General features: G+C 46.0%; 1 protein-coding gene across 2 annotated transcripts in view; it reads left to right on the top strand.

Moving 5' to 3' along the window:
- Positions 1-26882, top strand: part of LOC138284352 (SITS-binding protein-like) — a 948640-nt gene that overhangs the window by 775236 nt on the left and 146522 nt on the right. For both annotated transcript variants that reach the window (XM_069223028.1, XM_069223029.1), the window contains exon 7: positions 10886-11022. In XM_069223028.1, coding sequence (XP_069079129.1) covers positions 10886-11022 — 137 coding nt within the window. The remainder of the gene's footprint in view (positions 1-10885; positions 11023-26882) is intronic.

Here is a 26882-nt window from a genome sequence, read left to right on the forward strand (position 1 = left end):
AGGATGGTCAACCATTTCTATTGGCCCCAATTGTCAGAGAAAGTCAAGGAGTTTTGCAGCTCCTGTGTCACCTGCCAGGCCAGTGGCAAGGCAGGGGGCAAGACAAAGGCTCCCTTGGCACCACTACCAGTGGTTCGGACTCCCTTTGAGAGGGTGGGGATTGACATTGTTGGTCCCCTAGATCCCCCAACTGCCTTAGGCAACAGGTACATTTTGTTGGTAGTGGACCAGGCGACGAGGTACCCTGAGGCAATACCCCTCAGGACAGTCGCTGCTCCTTCAGTGGCTAGGGCCCTACTTGGTGTGTTCACCAGAGTGGGATTCCCAGAGCAGGTGGTCTCAGATAGGGGCACAAATTGTATGTCAGCCTATCTAAAAGCAATGTGGGATGATTGTGGTGTTACTTATAAGTTCACCACCCCCTATCTTCCCCCGACCAATGGTCTGGTGGAAAGATTTAATAAGTCCCTGAAGGGCATGATCACGGGTTTGCCTGACAAACTCAGGAGGAGATGGGATGTTCTCCTCCCATTCCTGCTGTTTGCATACAGAAAGGGGTTGGATTCAACCCCTTTGAGTTACTGTTTGGGCACCCTGTAAGAGGCCCATTATGCTTGGTGAGAGTCCTTGGAGAAGCCTCTCAAAGAACCCAAGGAAAATGTACTAGACCATGTGCTGGGCCTGCGGTCATGCATGGCTGAGTACATGAAGAAGTCAAGCAGCAACCTGGAGGCCAGCCAAAGAGGTCATGAAGCTCTTGCATGACCAGAAGGCTACCATGCCTGAGTATCAACCAGGTCAACTGGTGTGGGTTTCAGAGCCCTTGGCTCCTAGGGCACTTCAGGCCAAATGGGCCCTATCCAATTTTAGAGGAAAAGGGTGAGGTCACCTACCTGGTGGACCTTGGCACCCCAGGAATCATCATAGGATCCTGCATGCAAACAGACTAAAACCCCACCAGGACAGGGTAGACATGACCATGCCGATGGTCACAGGTGAAGGGAAGGAGGTGGAAAGTGAACCTCTGCCAGACCTCCTTTCCACAAATGCACAAGATGGGTCAGTGGAGGGAGTGGTCCTCTGTGCCAAGTTGACAGCCCAGCAGCAGGAAGACTGCAAGTCAGTTTTGGAGCAGTTTGCTGGTCTGTTTTCTTTGACCCCTGGACTCACCAATTTGTGTGTCCATGATATTGACACTGGTGACAGCTTACCTGTCAAGAACAAGCTGTACAGGCTGTCTGACCAGGCCAAGGCCAACAACAAAGCTGAAGTGGCTAAGAAGTTGGATCTCAAGGTAATTGAGCCCTGTGATAGTTCTTGGGCCAGTCCAGTGGTATTGGTGCGCTTTTCACTGTCTGCCATATATATGGCTCTGATTCCATCCTTGTTCATCATAAACATCCATTAATGGGCCAGCAGTTACCCTTTCCTCCCGGCTGTGGTAAAGATGCATTGCTCATCAACCGCAGTACTACACTAAAGGGAACTGTGTGCTACAACTCTGCCAACTTTTTCCAGACTAGTGCACACCTGTGCCCCCACTACTCGGCGATCGGCAGGCAACATGGGTAAATCAGACAGCACACACTAAACTGCATTTTAGGGCTCAGCGCTTTGCCCTGGGAAGTCACCCAACAGATAAGAGTCTTATAGATCGCTATCTCTCATCAACTGGAATTTAAAATATTGGTGAATGTACTGGCCAACTGGCTGGTACCTCTTGGGAACATCTACATCCTTTAATCCACACACCTTATTTGCATTACTCTATGACATAAACCGAGACCTAGCTGCAGTAGCGGTCTTTCTAGATGCAACAAAGGCATTTAATTCTTTATAATGGGATTTCCTTATGTCTATCAATTTCCCCATTCTTTTTTACATGGATTGCTCTTCTTTATACACACCCAATTGCGAGAGTTAAAATCCAAGGCTGGACCTCTTCCCCGATACATATCACTAGAAGCACACGGCAAGGCTGCCTGCTCTCGCTGTTACTTTTTACCCTAGCAGTGGAGCCTTTAGCAGCCTAACTGTGACAATGCCACTGTCAATATGTGATTCGCTATCCTTCCAGGCATATTTTAGCTTCCTTATATGCAGACGACATCACTCTCTATTCACTCCCAGGTCAGTATCAGTGGGATTCTATGCAAATTTGTCCAATGTGGCCAATTATCTAGATAAAAATCCCACTTGTTACCTCTCACAGCAGAAACAAAATTGTACACCCCAGACTTTCCATTGAAATGGTATCATTCTGAGCTCTGATACTTAGGCGTGGTGATATTATGGGATAAGAAGTAGGTTATTAGAGAGAACTATAGGGTTGCATTAAACGCCATCACTGATAGTATTACAAGCTGGATTTTCTTACCCCTGCCATTGGCAAGTTGCATCGCATTGATTAAAATGATTGTCATACCTGAAATTCTATATTTTTTCCTAAATATCCCCATACCGCTGGGGTGTAAGTTCTTTCAGCCACTCAAAATCCAACTAATAAGACTGGCATGGGTGGTCAAGCACCCTCGCATACACTAGGACACTGCCATTTTCTCAAGGTGGGTTTGAGACACCGTATATGGAACTATGGGCCAGATGTATCAAGATTCCAGTTAGCTATTCTCAAATTGCGATTTTTAAGAAATCGTAATTTAAGAAATGCAAAAAGCGATGTATCAAATTTTAAAATCACTAATACCGAATTGCAAAAAAAATTGTGATTCGGTAATTGAAAATCGCAAATTGCGAAAACAGCAGACCGGAACAGCCTTATGACATCACAACCAGGAAGGGAGTCATCCTATGCTGTTTCCAGGAGCCACACCCACAAGAGCAGGGAGAGAGACGCAGCCCAGCACCAGGGAGTCAGCATTGTGAGCAAGCCAGGACCAAACTACAACATGGCCAATGCTGGAAATGGGAATGAGAAGGCTGACAGGAAGAGGAAGCTAAAATTTAGTGAGGCAGAATTGGAGGTGCTCATTGAGGAGGTTGTTGGGAACCATGATAGACTATTTGGAAAAAACTCACTCCAAGTACCTGAGAGTGAGAAGCGGAAACTCTGGTTTTGACATACAGACAAAAATATGCGCAGTGGGTGTTGCGCAGCGCTTTGTGGAGGAGATACGCAAGCGATGGTACGACTTGTGGTCCCATGCCAAGGAGAGAGTGGCCAGCAGGCTTAAGAAGGCAAGGAGCACCGGAGGCGGACCATCCACCCAGACACCGTCCACCCCTATGGAAGACCTGGTGGAGTCCACATTGCTGCCAGAAGCTGTCAGTGGTGTACTTGACATTGACACCTCAGGACACCCAGCACCAGCAAAGGTAATGCCAGTAATTATGTGTATCCCCACATGTGCATGTACAAATGCACCTTAGGAAATAGAACATAGCTTGATGCACAGTGAAAAGTAGTCCATGTCACATCTTACATAGAACACAACAGTGTCTTATGGGAGGGGTAGTACAAAACCCTAAGGTGAATACACAACATAAAGCACAAGATAGTGGTCAGCCACATAGAGAAACACCACAAACGACTCAGGGTGACACAATTTAATTGTACATTTAAAGCAACAGTGTGGAAATCTGTGAAAATTGCTACAACTGACGTGCTGCACATTGTCCTTGCAGATGACTCGATCCCTGCTGCTGCAGGATCTGAAAAAGTGGGGAAATCAGAAACACAGCCACAGTCTGACTCAAATACCAATGAGTCCTACAGTATTGTTCCGACTAGACAAAGGGGAAGGGTATTTCCACTGCCAGAGTATAACCTGGACTCAGATGAGATGCCAGAACACAAACCCACACCACCACACGCGAGTCCCACAGGAAGACAGCAGTACCTGCACCAGCGCCAGTGCTAGCGCCAGTCAACTCCCCTCAGGAGGCGCCACGATGCAGGCAGACAGTGCACAGAAGAAGGAGTGGGCCCATCAATCTTTGGCGGCCTTGAAGCTTCCATGCTGAAGGTGCAGCGCCTGCAATGCAAACAATTGAAGTCCGTGCACAGACAGTTTGTGTCTCACAATAGCAATATGGGGTTACTACACAAGCAGTTGTAGACTCTGATTGAGGGACAGCAAACAGCTGCTGAAAACACAAAGGAATTGACACAGGCCATTGAGGAACTCTGCACTGAGATACCGCAGGAGTGCATCAGCCAGCGCAGGCGCAATCACCAATATTTGGGAAGGTTTGATAGCTTCTGTAGATCCGTCAATCGGCTCGCAAGTTCTACAGCCCAGATATCATGGCGTGCCTTTGCCACACAGGTGAAGATGGCACATTGCATTCGGGACATTGCACAGGGATTGGTGCAAATCACCAACATACTGGATGCCATGCAAATAGCACACAGTGCCACAAACAGCGAACTGGGTATTGGGGACAGTGGGGAGTCCTCTAGCCTCAGCAGTCCGACAGTCCCTGTGATTGATCTGAGGCGCCGCAGTGCCAGACACAGTGCTGCATGTGAACCTGCTACTAGAGGTGCCAGCGAGGGCACAGAGCACTAAAGTGGAGTGTGTGGACGTAAGAGGTGATGTTGAGGGCTACAGTCATGCTGTGATGCCAATAGTGTGACACTGTGAATTGTTCATGTCTGCTCATTGTGAATAGCAATGTCCTAATGACACATTGTTTACCTGACGTCAAGGTAATAAAGATGGTAACCACAGAAATACATTTCATTTAAGTGGATTTGTCATTACTTACATCAAAAATGGTTGTGCGTGATGTCAGCACATCTTTGCCTGCCCTCTGCTGCACTGGTCCTGTCTGCTGGTAGAAGGGGTGATAAGGGATCATCATCCTCATCTGAGTCTGGCTCCGTGAGTTCCACTGGTATGCCCCTGGTGATTGCTATGTTGTGCCAGATGGCACATGTGGCAACAATTTTGCATGTCGCCTCTGGGCTGTACTGTAGTGCACCTCCACTCTTATGGATGCACCTGAAGCGGCTCCCCAGCTAGCAGTCTTGTGTGTATCCCACTGTGGTGAAAGATGTAGGAGTCATGTGTGCTCCCTGGGTATCTGGCCACGAGATTGGTAATGATGTAGGAGGCATTGCATATCACCTGTATGTTGTTGCGATACACATCCTCGGTGGCCGATGGTGAACAGATTGCTACATGTTTCCCATCAATGGCACCTAGGACATGTGGGTACTGTGCTATCTGGTAGAATATAACTTTAGTTTGTTGTAATGCCTGTGGGGTGTTGGGGAATCTTATGCACAGTTTTGCTCTGCTCAGCATGGCATTGAGAAATGCGTTGAAAAATCTAGAGAGGGCACTCTGTGATACCCCTCCAGCTGCTGCCATGACCCCTTGATAGCTCCCTGAGGCTAGTAGGTGCAGGGAGCATAAGAACTGCACATGGGTGGGTATGCTATTGGTCCTGTGTGTTGTGCGCTGCAGCCTGGGTTGTAGTTCCGTTATCAGGTCAAGTATCATGGCTGATCTGTACTTCTCATAAATTTCCTCCTCAGTCTGGTCAAAAAGGGTTATGCGCACTCTGAAAATGCACTCCTGTCTCCTACTCTCTCTCCTCAAACCTGCCAAGATCCCCATTCTCCTCGCCATGAAGTAGAGTGCAGCCATTGTGGAGAGGAGCTGAGGCATTCTGGGTATCTTTATATAGGTTGCACATGGTTACCAGCTGGTTTCAGTTTGTGGTAAATTGCATGTGCAAAACGGCCATTCTGCGAATAATCGCAAATTGCGATTTTTTGTGCATCGCATTGCGAATCCATTTTTGCATGTCGCAAACTGCGTATCGCAAATTGCGTCACAATTTAGCGGATCGCTATCTGCGATTCGCTAACCTGTATCCAATTAGCGGTTCGCAAATTGCGATTCGGTAAATCAAAAACCTAGTTGCGTTACGCTGTTTGTGACACGCTAATTCATGTCTCATTTTCTTATTTTTGCACTGCGAATGCCTTTCATACATCGGAAAACGCATTTTTGCATTCACTAATGGACATTCGCACTGTTTGCAAATGCAAAAACGCTTGATACATCTGGCCCCTATATTATTTATGTGTGCAAGCCCACCATACGATTCATTGGTACCGACCCACCCCATTTTTGCCACTGTTAGTTATCCAACAAGGATATGCGGCTCCTGTCTCCTTATCCTCATACTTGAGATCCCTTATGTTGTCCACTACACTATCAGACTACAGTGTAGCATAAACCTTAAAAGCATGGAATGGGCTGGCAGTAAGCTTAACACACCACTATTGTACTCCCCACTCATTCCATTTTCATATCACCCATTGCTACTTGTCATGCACAAGTACACTTGTAGGCAGTTACTTCAAGCTCAGGCATGACGTGCAGGGGAGATCCTTATACTGAGGGAATGTTTGAGACCCAGGAAACTTTTTTTGAGGATATGCCTTCTACACCATTGGATATACTTTTATATATCAGAGTGCAACATAGTGTATGAGCGGCTACACCCGAGTTTCCACTTGAGCCACCAACATATGGTACTTTGCATGTCCTACTCCAAGTGGAAACGCCTAGTTTCCCGCTTAGTAAGGAGCGCTCTCCACTGTGGTCTGGGCATGGACCCAAGGGGAAGCAGATATGGGGATTACCATCACAGATGAGCAATGGTGCTATTGCTGCATTCAAACTGGGAGGATCGCTTCTAGCCGTAGCCTTCACATAATACATTATAAATGTCTTTATCATATATACTACACCCAGCCAAGCTACATTACTTCTGCCTACCCTCTAATGACAACTCTAACAGATGTGGTATGGCTGGAGTGAATTTCCTCCACCTTGTTTGGTCGTGTGGCCCAATACAGGCTTACTGGGATGACATGTCCGTGGCCCTTGAAGCCATTGCGTTTCGTCCATACAACAGGGTTTTTTCAGGACTGTAATACAATAGTTACAAATTTCTTATAATACAAACATAAATATATTTACAACGACATAAATGCATATTCATAAACACTTTAAAACTCCACATACATAATTTACACAATGCCAATTTGGAATTCAGTGGAAAAAGAAAAACAAACATAAATACAAACATAAAAATAAATACAAACAATATGAGTAACACATCCAAGCAATATACATAACAATTATGATACACAGGCCAATCTTCAGCATTAGCGAAGGTGTTATTTTAAATTAATTAATTAATTAGTTTTAATTATGCCCAACCAAATAAGTGGGAGTGAAAGTGTCTGTCTGGGTGTGAGAGTGGGAGCGTGAGGATCTGAGGGGGTCTGTGAGTGGATGAGTGATGGTCTGAGTGGGTCTGTGAGTGGGTGCATAAGTGTCTGAGTGGGTCTGTGAGTGGATGCAAAAGTGTCTCAATGGGTGTGAAAGCAGGTGTATGACTTTCTGAGTGGGTCTGTGAGTGTGTGCATGAGTGTCTGAGTGCTTCTGTTAGTGAATGATTTATTGTATGAATGAGTCTGTAAATGATTTTTTAAGAAACGTCTTAACTGATATTCGCGACTGTATACCGCTACCTAAAATGGCAGCTGCAACTTTCTGGTCAGGTTGCAGCCAGCTAATCACAGCATTCCTGTTAGCACGTGCATTGAAGAATAATCTGCAATCACTGCAGAAACGTTGCAATGGATCCGCGGCCCTAGATAGGCAAATTTATTTCCCTTTTGATTTCTCCAAAACTACTTAATGAATTTGCACCAAATATACAAAATTGTAATCTGCATAGCAAAACCTACTTTCTGCCAAATCTGGTGTGACTCCATTCAGTTGGGCTGTAGTCGGAAATCAACATGGGAAATGCATGTTTACCCCCCTTTTTTCTGAACCCCTGCTTAATAGATCACCCTAAAAGTTCCCATGCGCATCAAGAATCACCGGCACACTTTTTTGGACAATATCGTGAAGATTCATCAAACGGTGCCAAAGATATAGGCAAGTCAAAAAATGCTTTTTCTATGGAAACATGGTCTTAACTATAACTACCTACTGGCGACTGCCATATATATATGTATATATATTGCTTCCTCCACACACTCAGGATGGACACCTATCCAAACAGAGAGGGGCTCGTCTGCAGCCGTCGACATCAAATATCTCCACAACGTTCATTCTGTTTATAGAGAAACAATGAGCCACACAAGCCCACGGGTACTGAAGCAAAATACCTTTATTCCACCACACTGCAATGCATTTTGACCATCGCTGTCAGTTTCTCCAAACGTCTGTCGAATATTTGGGGCATGTCTTGACTCCAGAGGGTGTTTATCCTAGACCAGGTCTGGTAGAAGCAATAGTGAAAGCACCTGCACCTCAGGACAAAATTGGTGTAAAATCTTTTTTGGGACTTTGTGAGTTCTATTCTAGGTTTATGAGAGTTTTGCCACTATAACCAGACCTATTTTGAATCTGCTCAAAACAAAAACAGAGTTTGTGTGGAATGCTGAATGTGCTGAAGCATTTGATGATATCAAACAAAAATTGGGTGCTGTTGGTGTGTTACAATCATATGATCATAATTTGGAGTGTTGTTTGACTGTGGGTGCCAGCAAGTTTGGGGTTGGAGCTGTTTTGACACAGATCAGTGGAAAACTGGAGCATAGTATTGGATTTGCGTCAAGAGTGCTCAGACCAAATGAATTACACTATTCTGTAATAGAAAAAGAGTTATTAGCATGTTGGTGGGGTATAGAGAAGTTTAAACCTTATCTGTGGGGAAGACATTTTTTACTCCAGACAGACCATAAACCTTTGGTTTCTATTTTGAATGGTACTAATGTCAGGAGTAGCACACCAAGAATCGCAAGATTTGCAGCCAGGTTGTTACAATTTGATTTTTCAGTTGTGCACATTTCTGGAGGAAGGAATGTAAGAGCAGATTACCTCTCTAGGTATCCCATCACTGGAGATGCTGGTGGGAAAGAGGATATTCAGGATGAAAATTGTTTCATTGCAGCCATCGAATTGGATGGGTAGGAATTTTGTTGAACCTGTAGATACTGGAACTTTACCAGAAATGTGAGGAAATTCCATGATTTTAACCAAAGTTTGTCATTTGCAGGCCATTCTTGGTAGGAAACTATAGTGAAATCTACACAAGCCATGCCATCCTGAACTCACTTGGGTGTTTAGTTTAGTTTTTAGAAATGCCTGGGCTTTGGAGGTTTCTCTGGGTGTCTGCCAGGCCTGAGCCCATATCCCGCAGCTACCCCCATTATTTAATGAATGATTTTCAAAGGGAAAAATCTTAAAGTTTCTTTGTTGAATTTTTGGGCCTTTCCTGGCACAGGTGATAGATTTTACCATATGAATTGATTCCTGATCTGTACTGAATAAAAAATTAATAGAAGCAGTAACTGTTGTGATGTTCGTGGGTAAGGCGTAATGTTATATTACTTTTGAAAATTGGCAATTGGGCAAAAATTTACAGATTTTAACATTCTCACCTATTTCAATTTGTTCCTACTTACTTTTATTGGTTTGAATTTGTTCAATGATTAGTTTCTTTGGGAAAGCCAACAGCGATCTGTACAAATAACCCCTTGCTTAATTCAGAACGCTGTCTACTTTTCAGAAATGTATAGCATTTTCAGGTTCACCCATAAGTTTCAAACCTGTTTCCACCATAAACAGCAGGTATGTAGAAACCACAGAGTAGAAAAACATTACTACCACTTATAAAATTGCAAAGTCTTTGTAAAAAAAAAAGTATATTTTTCCTTGCATCTCTACCTGTTCCTGAAAGCTGGGTAGAGGGCATTCTTAGCTCAATAAATCTTTGAGGGTGCCATTCTTCAAAAAAAGCATACATTGTCCCAATATTTCTGAAAGAAACCCAAACTTATGTTACATTTTGGTTATTTTCTTGGTGCCATCGAAAGGATCCAAGAAACCCGAGATACCAAGAGAATATTCAACTTGTGGAGAAGAAAAAAGTAAGGCACATATGGCATGAGTACCAAATTTTGGGAAAAAAAGTTAGAAAGGCTTAAATACAAACGGCCACAAACATCAAAAAAGGGATCAGCATTGGTGGCGGAGAAGCCCCAGCACTTAAGGGTTTAAACCAATGTTCGTTCAGGTAATTGCATTACTGCTAACACGGATGGTATAACGTAGTAATCTAATAATGTATGGCAACAGCAGTGCTTTCAAGCCAGGCCTAAAACCATGAATATTAATGCGGGGCCACTAAGGGTAGCATCTGCTCAGTGGCATCCATAGCAAGAACGCCTTTGCCCCTACTGCATGGAAGAAAAAAGCTGCTCGCCCCTAGGTACTGATTGGAAAGTAAAGGACAGCCATGTTTGGAGAGCATTGGCTCCCTCACAGCTCTAAGATCCAGTGCCACTGCGCTTTCTGCAAAATTAGTAACTGTGCCTTTGCATCTATAACCCGCATCTTGCCCTTTCGTAGTCCTAGTACTGCTCTTGGGGCTTCTGGTAACGTGTTCATGCCTTCGAAAGTGTATGAGTAGCAAGACTGCATGCTATGAGACAGAAGAAACTCACTTTGAGAAAGGCAGCCTTTTTCTTTTTCCTGTTAAAAACAAACATCAGATCAAGGTGTTGTGCCAGAGCTAAAATAGAAATGTGTTCAGATGTAATATTTCACATATTTTTAAAGCGTCTTGTGTTTTTATGACTTGCATTTTATGTTGGTGAAAGCGCAGTCCTACTGCCAGTTTGCATATGAGTCCACCGCCCTCAGTTATGTGGAATGAGTGTATGTAATAACTTAGGGCCATATGTACAAACACTTTTTCCCATAGACACAGAATGGGTAAAAACCTTTGCTACATCTGGCCCTTAATCTTCGTAACTCTTATGGCTGCACTAAAATCTACTAATAGTGTTTGCAACTCATTGTCATTTGTTCATTTTTAGATGGAATTATCTTCCTCTCTTCATTCAGATGACTCCCCTTCACTCAGATTGGAGCTACTCAGGCCTAAAAGGGGTTATTCCATCTGTTCTCCACTACAGTCTGCAGGGCTACAGCTTTTTCATTCCGGATGCAGTAGGTAATATTTATCTGTTATCGCTTTACTTGCATTTGCTCTTAATAATTGGAGTTGATCTGCACAATAACAAAATCAGTCAATGATGTCGCAGACCTGTGGCATTTTTACAGCATGGCCCGCATATTGTGTCCTTTATATGCATGTGTAGCTTATCTGGTTTGGGGGCTAGCATTATACAGACCTTTGTAATGGAGTGCAGCCATGTGTTTAGCTCTTGTTGTTGGTGTTAACGCGTCCCAGCTTTGATAATTTACTTACAATGGGACTCGTTTTAGGCCAATGAATTTTTTGACCCTGATTGGAGACTCCTCAGGACAAGATATCTATTTATCATCCCAATGGATAAATCAATAATCAAATCGATATGCACAATATCTAATCAATAAAACTAATCATTGATATTTAATAAGAATGAAACACACCATGACCTTTCGGCCATTGAATAACCACACAAATCTAGTAAGATTTTGGATATTTATTCCCTATTAGTTACAACCTACTAGCATATTCATTAGTCGCAATACCAATAAGCACATCAATAAAACTACAATATGGCAACTAGAAAAAGATTTTATCAATGCAAAGATCGTGAACATTAGCACAAAACAGAAGTTAACATGAATTAAACTTTAGCAAAGTATTATTAGTACATTATTCAACAAAGCAAAGATTCAGTCATTTGTCTATTTTCCCCTATTTTGGCGAACTCCTTAACTAACCTCTAATTAGCATCAGCATGTTGGGCTTCATGCAAAACAATTTAGTAACATGAATTTAGAAAACATCTAACTATGGCCTCTGTCAAAAGAGCAGTTGATACCTAGAAAGGAAAGGCAAACAGACAATTACAATTCATCATCAGATAGTTACCCATCCAAATGGGGCGGCATACAGGACAATCTTCCTCCTCAGGACAGCAGTCGATTCGCCATCAGCCAAGATAAGCAGGAAAGGCTCAGCAGGGTATAGCAAAGGGCTCTTCCCTCATAAGGAGGAGAAGTGCGTCTCGAACTAGGGGGTAAGGTAAGGATGGATTAGGGTAACAAACAGTTAAAGGCAAATTCCCTTCAGGAGTAAGGATAAGTAACAGCATCAAAGTGGCGGGAAGGGCGGCTAAGAATGGCTGAGAACAGCAAGGTAATGCCTGGCTTCTCCTTGTGTCACGCCGTTATATTAAACTTGTCGAACAAGTCTCTAATTTCCAATTGGGAAATATGTAGTGCATCGTTATCTCTGTCCAATAATCCGTTACTCACCTTACTAGAATTTTCACCTAAGACAGTTCTCATGCAGTTTATTGGCTCCTGTGATTGACGTTTTCAACGGGTAGAATGTCAGGTAGGAAAAGTTACACTAGTCACTCCAGTCAGTAGTTCCATTGTCTTCCCTTGGTTTAGGCGACCTTGTACCTGTTGCAAATTACACTGTTGCATTCGGCAAGAATGTCTCCTTGAGCAAGTCGGGTCTCATGAGAAAGAATTTACTACGGTTCCACACACATCTCCAGCTTCTGGAAAAGTACAGCATCGTGTCCTTTAGGAAAGCAGCACATTGCACGTTAGAAAACACAGTTAATATGAGACTAGGCAGCTAGGCCCAGACCCTTGCTAACCCAGGCCTAGTGATTAATTTAGCAAAACCCTAATACATATGTCTTAACACTAATACAAATCATACATTGATGCATTGTTAATTCATCATTAGTCAGTTTCATTAATCATCGTATACATTGGTGGCCACTCCCCGTGGGCACATTTCAAATGCGTATATTAGTACTGTATTAACACATTTTCTACGCGGCTTTATTATACATTATTTTGCAAGCTTTTCATGATAATATTGATTATAAATATCACACTCCAACATTGGTATACATTTCACACACGCCAACTTGATGGGGCAAATGGCAGCGTGCAAACCACACACGAGTAGTGGCGGCTGGTGACATTTGAAAGTGGTGGGGCGTAAAGGTTTGTGCTGGGTGCCGTGTGGCAGGAAGCATAGAGAGCAAGCCCAATCAACTTAATGGAGGTTAGGGGATTCTCCCCCTGGGAAAATCTTGCAAAAGAAGAGGAGAAATGGTGCATTTTCAAGCAAATTTGAGAAATCAAGAAGGTTTATAAAGCAATTGTGAAAGTGTAGACTTTTTATTGAAATAGAAAAATACTCCATATCCTACTGAATTAAAATTGTTCAACAGTTACTGTGTTTGTAAATATAAATTGTACAGCGCAACAATTTTACACTGCATGATGGCCGCTGTGACGGATTAGTGTGCTAATGCATGGCTGTCCTCCTGGGTGCATTTTTTCCTGAGTGTGCTAGTGCGTGCCTGAGTTTCCTAGTGTTGGATGAGTGCATGTTCTTCCTGGTGTACTAGTGCATGTATGTTTCGGAGTTCACCTTCTCCAGAGAGTGCTAGTGCACACCTGTGTTCCCAAGCACTCACGCACTCCTTTAGTCTAGTCAAGGACGTTCACATCTGACCAAAATGGCACTCGTCCAGCACTTGAGAACACAACAATTGCACATAATCCATCATCCGTCGCGTAATCTGCAGTTTTAAACAAAAGCAAAAATAGTTTTTAGCTCAAAAGGTTCAAAAGTTACTAAAACACAGCAACACGTGTTGTTGCGCAGTAAAAGGCCCTTTGTAAAGCTGGACTTCCCATATTTTTGTTCCTTATTGCTATATTTGGGTATTACAATGGCACAAATGAGGTGCAACCAATGCCCAGACAGTGTAATCAAGTAAAAAAAAAAAAAGAAATAATGGCGTAAAACCATTACAAATTTTGTGCCACATTATTTGGCTTTTATTGCTCCATAATTTACTCAACATGCCACATAACTTGGCACTCTCTGGCCGCATAGTAGCTGATGCTCAAGGCCGTATGAAGGGCCTAGTATTCTGCATACAGCGAGATGTGCTGAAAACTGCACATGTGGAATGCCAGGTCATAGACCAGTGCATAGCCACAGAAGGGAAAGTGGCATTTAAGGGTGCACAGCCCAAGCAGATCCGTGACGTCACCGAGCTGTTAGTTTGAAAGGCAGCAGTTCTCACACTTATCAGCAGAAGGGCTGAGCTAGAGCTGGCATCAGTAACAAAGTGAGCATTCACTGGCACCGGTGCCTACTAGCTGCTCAGTGGCATCGTCGTCACCTGCTATCAGTCTTATCACCCACCATGTGCACAAGGTGCCAAGCTCACAGTGCAAAGGACACCACAGGGTAGAGCTAGGAAATAATTCAACACACTGCAGCACCATGTGTTAAATGAAGCAGACTGGGCATGGAAAACAGAAATACCCTTTTATGATGTGCGTGTTTTGCTGGAAAGTTAAAGCAATAAAATGGGTGAGGATCGCACATTTTGAGGGGCATTATGACCCCGGCGGTGAGTGTTAATGTGGTGGTAGCATCGCCAACAGGCTGGCAGTACACACCGCCACATTCTGAGAATGGCGGGTTGGCTGACGCCAACCCACTTCTCCACTCATACCGCCATGCCGGTATCAGCCGCCAGGCCGGAGATGTCAATCTCCAACCCGGCGGCCAGCATAGTACCGCCGACAGCATTATGAGCCTGCCTACCACCATGGTTTTCATGGCGTTAGCGATGCCACAAAAAACGTGGCGGTAGCCGCTACCGGCGAAAGTGAAATCCTTCCCTGTCACAGGTAGGCGGCTCCCCCACCCACCCAACACTGACCAAACTTCCCCCCTCCGATCCTCACACTCACCCCCATACACGCACACATCCGCAGATACGCACTAACCATATACACCCAATCACTCACACTGTCATACACGCATTCATACACGCATACTTCCAGACATGCTTGTACACATTCTTACAATGATCACACTGAAATGCAGACAAGCACTCACTTCACCATTCTTACATGCATTCACTCACATGCATACAACCACGCAAACAACCAAACACATCAGACGCATTCACACACACACTCAGACACACACACACACACACAACACCCTCATCCCCTGTCGTACTTACCTTTGTCAAGGAGGACTTCCGCCAGGAAATGGAAAGGGGCGCTGCTACCGCTGGCAGCGCCCTGCCAGCAGAACACCGTCAGACGGTATTACTGGACGTTATGCTGCTGGCGGCGTTCAATTGCCGTGGCAATGCTGGTGGTAGCAGCGCCAGCTTACCACAGTCTGCCAGTATGATCACTGCTGGATTTCTGCCCTTCTTGTGGTGGAAGTCCAGCAGTGATCATTACATGGCAGACAGATGGTAGCCATGGTGACGGTCTGTTGGCACCCTTCACCGCGGCAGTAGGCAATTTTTACCGCCATTGCTGTAATGACCACCTTTATGCACAGATAACGGTATTGATGGTATACAAGGCGTGTGCTTGCATACACAGACAGCCTGATGAGGGCTTTAGGATTAAAATGGCAACAACACATTCAGTATTGCTCCAATTACAGCATTTGCAAGGTAAATTCCAATTACATTTGAACAGTTGACGTCAACAACACCAGAGTGGAAGAGGAAAAGAACCACCAGTGCAGGAATGAGGCTTACAGTGGCTGCAGTGCTTTCCACTGTACAATGGAAGAAAGGCATTCTGCTGTGCATGGTTGAAGTCGCCATGAACCGACTGTGGGAGATGAGCTGACTTGACCTGCTTATATTTATATTACAAAGTTTAAAAACACTCACCAACTGTACAGACGGTCCTGGCCTCAGCACTGAGTGAGTTTGTCTTTGCTGCCAGTTGCCTCAGGCTGTTCTACTCATTGTGCTTGCGTTCCGCGAGCATAGAATGCAAGGTATGACTTTACCTTCCCTCAGGCCTGGTCCTACTCACACAACTCCAGGAGCGTGAGGATTGGATGGGTCAGGAGCTGCTAATGATCATTTGGAGTCTTTGCAACAACCCCCTGGGCTCCTACAATTGCAGAGCCCGGTGAGGGTTTAAGTGTGCATGTCGGGCTAGTCGGATCCCCCGTCCAAACCAAAATGTGCACTTCCCCCCCAAGGAAGCCCGACATGGCACCTGCCAATCATCAAGCAGACAGTCTCAGAGCAGAGGCAAGCCTCCCCCACCACCCTTCTGTAACTTTGCCCAGGTCATCATCACACCACATGCTGGGGCAAGACAAAAGGCCAACACAGGGTACTGTATAATTAAACATTTGGCAAACTAACAGGGGGTGGCGCTCCTGCACCCCAATAAAGAAACCACCACTGCACACGAGTCCTTCATGATCCATATATGTTTGTTTCTTTGTGGCTACCCATTACTTTCATGCTCATCCACTACCAGCAGGTACATGGCATTTATGTTAACCCCTTCGCTGCCAGGCCTTTTCCCCACCCGTGCCAAGCCTTTTTTTGCCTCTTTGGGGCAGTTTGCTCTTACGCCCTTTTTGTCCACATAAGCTACCTACGCCTAATTTGCGTCTTTTTTTTACAACATCCTATGGATTCTAGAGGTACCCAGAGTTTGTGGGTTCCCTGAAGGAGACGAAGAAATTAGCTAAAATTACAGCTACAATTTTTATTTTTTATTTTAAATGGGAAAAAGAGCTGCAGAAGAAAGCTTGTAGTTTTTTCCCTGAAAATGGCATCAACAAAGGGTTTGAAGTGCCAAAATCACCATCTTCCCGGCTTCCAGGAACAGGCAGACTTGAATCAAAAAAACAAATTTTTCAACACAATTTTGGCATTTTACTGGGACATACCCCATTTTTACTATTTGTTGTGCTTTCATCCTCCTTCCATTTGAGGACAGAAATGGGTATGAAACCAATGCTGGATCCTGGACAGCTAAAGATTTCTGAAAAGTAGACAAAATTCTAAAATTCAGCAAGGGGTAATTTGTGCAGATCCTTCATGGTTTTCCTACAGAAAATAACAGCTAAAATAAAACAAATATTGAAATTGAGGTGAAAAAAGAGCCATTGCTGTCCATGTTTTCTTCAATATCTTTTTCCACTTATGGCAGATTTTTGAAAGCAACATACCATTACGTCTGCTTGACTCTCCTGGTTGCAGGGATATATGAGGCTTGTAGGTTCATTAAGAATCCTAGGTACCCAGAGCCAATAAAGGAGCTGCACATTGCAATGGGTTTTCATGTATACTGGGTATATAGCAATTCATTTGTTGATATATAAAGAGTGAAAAATAGGTATCAAGGAAACCTTTTTATTTCCAAACTGGGCATAAGATAAGGTGTTAAGAAGAAGTAGTTAACTGTACATCTCTGAATTCCGGGGTCCCCATACTAGCATTTCTCAAATAGAAGTCTTTTTTATACACTGTCTTACATTTGGAAGGAAGAAATTTAGAGAAAGACAAGGGGCAATAACACTTGTTCTGCTATTTTGTGTTCCCCCAAGTCTCCCGATAAAAATGGTACCTCACTTGCATGCATAGGCCTAATGTTCGCAACAGGAAATGCAACATGGACACATCACATTTTTACATTGAAATTTGACGTGTTTTTTGGAAAGTGCCTAGCTGCGGATTTTTGGCCTCTAGCTCACCCGGCACCTAGAGAAACCTACCAAACATGGGCATTTTTTTAAACTAGACACCTATGGGAATCCAGGATGGGGTGACTTGTGGGGCTCTCACCAGGTTCTGTTACCCAGAATCCTTTGCAAACTTCAAAATGTGGCAAAAAAAAACACTTTTCCTCACATTTCGGGGATAGAAAGTTCTGGAATCTGAGAGGAGCCACAAATTTCCTTCCACCCAGCATTCCCCCAAGTCTCCTAATAAAAATGGTACCTCACTTGTGTGGGTAGGCCTAGTGCTCGCAACAGGAAATGCCACCAAACACAACATGGATACATCACAGTTTCCCAAAGAAAACTGACATGTTTTTTAGCAAAGTACCTAGCTGTGGATTTTGGCCTCTTGCTCAACCAGCACCCAGGGAAACCTATAAAACCTATACATTTTTTAAAATTAGACGCCCAGGGAAATCCAGAATGGGGTGACTTGTAGGGCTCTCACAGGTTCTGTTACCCAGAACCCTTTGCAAACGTCAAAATCTGGCTTTAAAAAAACACTTTTTCCTCACATTTCGTGATAGAAAGTTCTGGAATCTGAGAGGAGCCACAAATTTCCTTCCACCCAGCATTCCCCTATGTCTCCTGATAACAATGGTACCTCACTTACGTGGGTAGGCCTAATGCCCCAAAACACAACATGGACAAATCAGATTTTCCCAAAGAAAACTGACCTGTTTTTTGCAAAGTGCCTAGCTGTGGATTTGTGTGGGTAGGCCTAATACCCCAAAACACAACCTGGACACATCAGATTTTCTCAGGTAAGTAGGGCGGGTGGGGGTCGGGGTTTTAGTTTTTGGGGCTGAGGTGGAGGGGTCGGGGTATTTTCTGTTTTAGGGGTGGGGGGCCGGGGTTTTAGGTTTAGGGCCGGGGGTGGAGGGTCTGGTATTTTCTGGTTTAGGGCCAGGGGGTGGGGTGTCTGGGTTTTAGGTTTAGGGCTGGGGGCGGGGGGTCGGGGTATTTTCTGGTTTAGGGCCGGGGGTGGGGGGACCGGGGTTTTAGGTTTAGGGCCAGGGGTGGGGGGTAAGTGGGGTGGGGGTGGGTGGTCAGGGTTTTAGTTTTTGGGGCGGGGTGAGGGGGTCGGGGTATTTTCTGTTTTAGGGGCGGGGCTGGGGTTTTAGGTTTAGGGCCAGGTATTTTCTGGTTTAGGTCCAGGGGTGGGGGTGGGGGGTCTGGGTTTCAGGTTTAGGGCCAGGGGTGGGGGGTCGGGGTATTTTCTGGTTTAGGGCCGGGGGCGGGGGATCGGGGTTTTAGGTTTAGGGCCGGGGGGTGGGGGGTTGGGGGTATTTTCTGGTTTAGGGCCAGGGGGCGGGGTGGGGGGCTAGGGTTTTAGGTTTAGGGCAGGGGGTGGGAGGTCAGGGTGTTTTCTGGTTTAGGGCTGGGGGGTGGGGGCAGGGGCGGGTTTTAGGTTCAGGGCCAGGGGTGGGTGGTCGGGGTATTTTCTGGTTTAGGGCCGAGGGCAGGGGTTGGGGGGGTAGGGTTTTAGGTTTAGGGCCGGGGGTGGGTGGTCGGGGTATTTTCTGGTTTAGGGCCGGGGGCGGGGTTTTAGGTTTAGAGCCGGAGGTGGGGGGTCAAGGTATTTTCTGGTTTAGGGCCGGGGGGTGGGAGGGTCGGGGTATTTTCTGGTTTAGTGCCAGGGGGCGGTGGTGGGGGCTCGGGGTTTTAGGTTTAGGGCCGGGGGTGGGGGGGTCGGGGTATTTTCTGGTTTAGGGCCAGGGGGCAGGGGTCGGGGTTTTAGGTTTAGGGCCGGGGTATTTTCTGGGTTAGGGCCAGGGGGCAGGGGTGGGGGGGGCGGGCTTTTAGGTTTGGTGCCGGGAGTGGGGGGTCGGGGTATTTTCTGGTTTAGGGCTGGGGGCGGGGTAGGGGGGCGGGGTTTTAGGTTTAGTGCCGGGGTGGGGGATTGGGGTACTTTCTGGTGTAGGGCCGGGGCGGGGATGGGGGGGTCAGGATTTTAGGTTTAGGGTCGGGGGTGGGGCTCAGGGTATTTTCTGGTTTAGGGCCGGGGGCTGGGTGGGGGGTCGGGTTTTAGGGCGAGGGGTGGGGGGTCAGGGTATTTTCTGGTTTAGGGCCGGGGCGGGGGTGGGGGGTCGTGATTTTAGGTTTAGGGCTGGGGGTGGGGGGTCGGGTATTTACTGGTTCAGGGCCAGGGCAGGGGTGGGGGGTTGGGGTTTTAGATTTTACGGGTGGGTTGGGGGGTTGGGTAATTTTAGGGGCGGGGTGGGGGTTGGGGGGTTTAGGTTTGGGGCAGGGTGGGGGGCTTGGAGTAGTTTTAGGGGTGGGGTACTTTAGGTTTTCAGGGATTGGGTGGGGGTTGCGGTTGTTTTAGTTTTTGGGGGTAGATTGGGGGTCAGTTTTAGGGGCGGGTGGGGGTAGTTTTAGGGGCAAGGATGGGGGTTGGTGTGGTTTTGGGGGGTGGGGGGTCGCAGTATTTTTTAGGGGTGGGGGTGGGGGACCAGGGGGAACGCATGCAGGAACAATGGATTCCTATCACTAATGCCTTTACCAGTAATGCTTTTACAATGAAAAATCGTTGTTAAGGCATTCGTGGTAAAGGGTATTAGTGGTAACAACGAGGTCGTTGTTCCGACCTCGTTGTTCAGGCATTCGTTGTTCTGGCAGGCGTCGTTCCAACATACATCCTGCAATGTGTCAGCACACCAGCCTGGACTCACCCAGATGTTAAGTTTTCAGATGTGTCTAGGTCTCGTAGATTTTTCTACATGGCAGCATCCCAAAGCCCAAAAAGTTCAGCCCTCACCATTCCAAGTGGGATGATTTTGAGAGTTAGACAAGCCCTCAGGGCCCAAATGTAAAACCCATAACCCAAAATAATCAAAGGTCCTCTTGCTTGCCATTGGGATAAGATCTTTTAGTGTGCGGGGGAGAGCTGTTACCCCTTTATGTTGGGGTGGGGGCATAACCATGCCCATACTGGTTGGAAGCCACCACCCCACTGTTTTTTATTTGTTTTTAATTCCCTGTCATCTACTAGGCTTTCTGCTCCCTGGGGAGTGGATCGACGGTAATTGCCCCATCTGCCTACCGGTGGGCAGAACAACTTTGTCCTCATTTATTTGGGGGTGGGAGTAAGCCCATACCACCACACTCTTTTTTTTAAAAAACAATCTTCCCTGGTTTCTGGTGGGCCCCTTGGGGGCAAATGGGCCTTACAAACATGGACCTATCTGCCCTCAAGGGGGGCAGAAATGGCCAACAGTAATGTGCCCCCATGGGGAGCGACCCTTGCCCAAGGGGCTGCCCCCCCTAAACAAACCACACACACCAATCCCTGGTGAATAAGTGGTTTCTGCCCCCCCTTGGGGCAGGTTGGCCTAATAAAAATAGGCCGATCTGCCCCCAAAGGGGGCAGAAATGGCCTAAAATGTATTTGTCCCCCAGGGGAGCGACCCTTGCCTAAAGGGTCACTCCCCGTCTGTAAAAAATATAAATAAAAATCCCTGGTGCCAAGTGGTTTCTGCTTCCCTTGGGGGCAGATCGGGCTTATTAAAATAGGCCGATCTGTCACCTAAGGGGGCGCAGAAATGGTCTTAAATAAGTTTGCCCCCCAGAGGAGCGACACTTGCCTAAGGGGTCACTCACCTTGCATGAAATTGGCGTAAAAAAAATCCCTGGTGTCCAGTGGTTTCTGCCCCCCAGGGGCAGATTGTCCTAATAAAAATAGGCCGATCTTCCCCACATGTCAATCACAAAAAAAAAAAAAAATCCCTGGTGTCTAGTGGTTTCTGCCCCCCCTTGGGGGCAGATTGGCCTAATAAAAACAGACTGATCTGCCCCCAAGGAGGCCAGAAATGGCCTAAAATAAATTAGCCCCTCTTGGGGAGCGACCCTTGACTAAGGGGTTGCTCCCCTCCTGTAAAAAAAAAATTTAAATAATCCCTGGTGTCTAGTGTTTTCTTCCCCCATTTGGGGCACATGGGTCTAATTAATATAAGCTGATCTGCCCCCAAGGGGGGCAGAAATGAGCTAAAACATAAATTCCCCACTGGGGAGCAACCCTTGCCCACAGGGCCGCTCCCCTCATGCCAATATAAAAGAAAAAGAAATCCCTTGTGTCTAGTGGGCATTCCTGCAGCCGATCACTATGCGATCAGGCTGCAGGAATGCTCAGAGAGAATGGAAAAGCCTTTCCTTTCTTTTTCATGCCTCCCTGACCTCTCCTGCCCTCTCCTGCCCTCATACTTAGGAGAAACAAATCTGTTTCTACTCGGTCGCTCTGGAAACTGAGCTTCCAGCGCGATGGAGGCGACCTCTCATGAGCCACTGGGGGGTCGGGGGAGGTCGGGTGGCAGGGGAAGCGCTTCCCATGCTATTCCTTGTAGGAGGCTGGGCTGGTTTGTAGTGGGTACCTATGATACTTACACCTTATACCAGGTCCAGTTATCCCTTATTAGTGTAGTGTAGGCAGTGTCTAGAAGCCAGGCTCTCTAGAGGTAGCTGTGGATGAGCAGCCAGGGCTTATCTAGGAGCCATGCAAAGCTCATGCAATACCACTGTAGTCACACAGTACTCACACAGATGAATGAAAATACTCAGTGTTCCACAAATAAAGGTACTTTATTTTGTTGACACAAATACCAAAAATACCATAGCGACTTTACACCCTTAGGAGGTAAGTAGTGCACAAATTATGTACACTAGTATGCAGAAATAGGCATAAAACAGTTAGAAAACAGTGCAAATAGTGGAAATCACAATAGTTAAAAATGGGCCTGGGGAGCACAAACCATATACTAATTAAGTGGAATGCAAAATTCGGTCTCCCTCCTAGGCAAGTGTAGTGTGTCGAGCAGGGAGTATTAGAAAACCCCAAAGGTAATTACTAAAACCCACCACCGTGCCCAGGAAAGCAGGAGTAAAACACAGTAACTTTCCCATAACACACACAGAAACAAGAAGATTATGCAAGAGCCAGAAGAGACTGCAACACACTACCAGTGGATTCCTGGACCTGTGGAAGAAGGGGACCAAATCCAAGAAGCACAGACGAGTCCAGGAAGAACAGGAGCCCCTGCTAACCCGGATGAAGGTGCAAAAGAAGAGTCAGTATTACACCAAAGAAGATGGAGTCAGGTTCCTGGTTGGTGCAAGTGATGTCCCACGCCTGATGGAGGATTGCAGTCTGGTTTGCTTCGCTGGAGTCCACCAACAAGCCTTGGCACACGCAAAGCTTGCGGTTAGCGAAATATGGCGCTGCTCGGGACCAGGAAGTACCAGGTGGACTCTACCCAGGAGTGTGAGTTAAAGGGGGCTCTCAGCAACTCAGAAAGCCCACAAAAGACCAGGCAGCCCGCACAGGAGTCCCACAGCACGGGGACAAGGAAGGTGCAAAAGTGGCCCACTCAGCGCAATGACAAAGGCTTCTACGCTGCCGGAGAACCAATCATGAAGCTTTGCATCGCAGAATAGTGTGCTGGGGGCTGGAGCTACAGGATGCATGAAGAACTTCTTGGAAGGATGCCAACAAGCCTTGGCTGCTGCAAAACACACGGTGCATGGGGGTACTGTCTTGCGAGGGGAGGCAAGCTCATACCTCCCCCAAAGTGGGACAGCTGGACGTGAGGACCATCAGGACCACTTCAGTCCACCATCTGTGATGCAGGATCCATGCAGCTCAGCAGGAGAGGTGATTCACGCAGCCGGTTGTCATTGCAGTCGGTGCCTGCTGAAGCAGGGGAGTGACTCCTTTACCCCAAGGCAGATTCTTTTGCTCTTCTGGTGCAGGCTGAAGACTGGCTGTCCTCAGAGGATGCACGACAGGGAAACAATTGCCATTGCTGGCAGGAGCTGAAGATACAATGTTGCATGAGGTGTCTTGCTTCTTTGTTTCAGTTTGCAAAGTTCCTGGGGGGTCAAATGCAGTTTGTTCAACGAGAAGTCGAAGTGGAGGATGCAGAGGATTCCTCCTGGAGTCTTACAATCCGAATCTGAGTAACCACCCAAAGGAGAGACCCCAAACAGCCCTGAAAGGGGGATTGGTCTGCTAACTAGGTAAGCACCTATCAGGGGAGGGATCTGATGTCACCTGCTGGCACTGGCCACTCAGATGCTCCCAGAGTGCCCTGCCAACCTTGAATCCAAGATGGCAAAACCCAGGGACTCTCTGGAGGAGCTCTGAGCACCACCCCTGGGTTGGTGATGGACAGGGCAGTGGTCATTCCTCTTTCCTTTGTCCACTTTAGTGCCAGAGCAGGGACTGGGGGTCCCTGAACCGGTGTAGACAAGGATTATGCAAGGATGGCACCAAATTTGCCCTACAAAGCTTTTCCAGTGGCTTGAGAGGCTACCCTCCCAAGCCTGTAACACCTATTTCCAAGGGGAGAGGGTGCAACACCCCTCTCCCAAAGTAAATCCTTTGTTCTGCCTTTCTGGGGTCGAACTTTCCAAGCAACAGGAGGGCAGAAACCTGTCTTTGAGGTGGCAGCAGCTTGGGCTTCCTGGAAAACCTCAGGCTGGTATGGCAGTACTGGGGGCCCTCTAATGAGCCCCCAGAGTGCATGGGATCATACAACCAATGCTTGCAAAAGCATGGGGGTATGATTCCTACATGTTTGCTACCAAACATGCCTATGTTCAGAGTTACCATTATGTATCTGGACATAAATATTGACCTATGTCCAGGACACACGTAGAATGGAGTCCCTGCCCTCACGATGTCCAGGAAAATGGTCCTGGAGGTCGTGGAGGCACCTCTGCTAGTGAAGGGGTACCCTCAATCACAAGTACTTTTCACCCTACCCTCAGGGCTGGAGGGCCTGCTGAACGGGTGACTTATAAGTTACCTGCTGCAGTGTAAATGGCAGTGAAAGGGTGCTTGCACCTTTTCACACAGGCTACAATGGCTGTCCTGCAAAAGCCTTTGCATGGGCTCCCTATGGGTGGCAAAATATATGCTGCAGCCCACAGGGATAGCCTGGAACCCCAGTGCCCTGGGTACCTAGGTACCATATAGGAGGGCACCAGGAGGGCACCAGCATGCCAATTGTGGGTGAAATACAGTAAACAACAACCAATTTTAAAAGGAGAGAGCAGGATCCCAGTAGACACAGTCAAGCACACTGACATCAGGCAGAAAATGGGGGTAATCATGCCAAGGTACTTTCCTACATCCTGACCGAGGGAGAGGGTGGGAGGCCCACGGGGAGAGCACTAGTGCTCCCCCATGGGTCCAGGGCAGGATGAGCTCGTCTTGCCCTCAGCACAGCTGAGGTGCAGCAGAGGGCAAGACCAGCTCGTCCACGGCACCCTTTCTCCACAGCTGGTATAATGAAGACAGGCTCTTAAAAGGCACTCCTCATGAAATTTGTTTTTTTTAAGTTAGAGAATTCAGACTCGCCTGCCTGGACTAGTACCAACTCTCACTTAGTGTTCCCTGGAATTCCACAAAATTGACAATTCGTAGGCCATGGCACCAGTCCCATAGGGATTCAGAAGCTGAGTTACTGCGTGTCCAGCGCAAAGTTTAGCCAGCATCTGAGAGTACATTGATCCTTTTTGAAAACGAGAAGTTGCATAGTTCCACAGATTTTCAAACATTTGAGTACATCTAACACACTAGGGATCAATTCTAGCACAGTCAATTCTATTTTACTGGTTGTCTATTCTGATATGCATAGCAGTGTCCCTTAAATGGCACCGGAACATCGAGATTACAATATAAGAATATATTACACATTTTTGGGTAGTCTGCTTTAAAAAGCGTTTTTTCCAACAATAAGCTAATAATGGGCACTGGTTGGAATTTGAATTGGGATTTGAATATTTTGGTTTTGATTACCTTTCTCGAATAAATTGTTAATAAAAACGCGTAGGTGAGGGTCAGTGGGTTTATGCTATTATGGATTCAGTGGTTACTACATAAATATGTAGTTACTGCACTTGGCACATAATTAGCAACATGTGCGTATTTCCCTAAAGTGTTGTCTCTGTCTTATATTTGCTATCTATTAAGGATGCAGCTAATCATTCCGCAGATCATAGCAGTTCCTAAGAGTAAAGTACTCAAATTGGTCAGAGGCCAGAATTCCATGAGTATTATTATCCACATGGAAAGGACTTGTATCCAAGCAACAACAGCTGAAGGCTTTGAAAACATTTGAAGACATCTTGTTTGCTTGTAACCTCTCAATGATAAGAACGGTCGTTATAATGATTATGATTTATAAAATTGCTACGTTATACCAAGGCAAAACCTCTAACCAAAACAGCTGCGATTTAGCCTTCAAGGACTTAACAAATTACATTGACAGGCTGTCTGGTCCTACAGTTTTGTAAATTGTTGACATTTAAATAAATATTTTATACTTTTTTGGGATGTAATTTATGCTACTTTGCATCTTTGTTTAATAAGCAATTAATGTTGTCTTGCAAGTTTGGATGTCACCAGTAACCTCTGTTATAAAGTATGAAAAGATTTCCAGTGGTGCAATATATTTATGCAAATATTAAAGTGTGCGGTTGCGTGATAAGGATCAAATATGTTTTTCTTCAATGTAGCCCAGACCACATTCTATAAAGATTTATACCATGGCCAGAAATCGCCGTACTCATTTGCACTTGTTTTTGCTGCTAACTCATGGGCAATGGAGAAAATAAATGTTCCTCCATGGATTGATGGCCAAGCAGGACATGAAGAACATCGAACAGGAAATGGGAAGCAGCAAGGCCCACATTGTGGAAGCATTTATGTTGGGGGCCACCGATGATGTGCAGTAAGCTGTGAGGGAGCTCCCACTTATGTTTCGAAGTGTTGAAAGCTTGGTAGCAGCCGACTATCAATCAGGGTAGGTACATCCTTTATAGTTAGAAATTGAATCAGCTAGGTTCAGATAGATCGCATCCTGAGAGGGAACTTCTGTAAAGGGCACCCCATCCAACTTCGAAGAATGCATTGTAGTAGCCACTGCTCCCATACAGTAGCCCATGTATATGCCCCCGGGAGCCAGCTCTTTTAAGAAATCATATGTATCTTTACAGTGGACTGTGATTGTAGACCTCTGTTGGCTGGACCCATCCTCCATCTTTTAAACTCCATTTTCAGAGTTAGATATTTTGGCAGCCATCTCAGGGAAACCCTACTGACAGGTGCACTGCTATAGATCGTGAACTATTTTTTGTGTGCACCCATCGGTGTTTGTGAAAATTGTTGAAAAAACAATGTACATAATATTTGCAGACACTTCCAATGACAGAATCAAAAACAGAAATAAATGGTCCCCGTTTGTCCCTGTTCAATGACGCAATTTTGATGGAAAGGCTATTAGGCATAACTATGGGTGCAG

The sequence above is a fragment of the Pleurodeles waltl genome, chromosome 3_1 (assembly GCF_031143425.1).
Source record: "Pleurodeles waltl isolate 20211129_DDA chromosome 3_1, aPleWal1.hap1.20221129, whole genome shotgun sequence".
NCBI classification, from domain to species: domain Eukaryota; kingdom Metazoa; phylum Chordata; class Amphibia; order Caudata; family Salamandridae; genus Pleurodeles; species Pleurodeles waltl.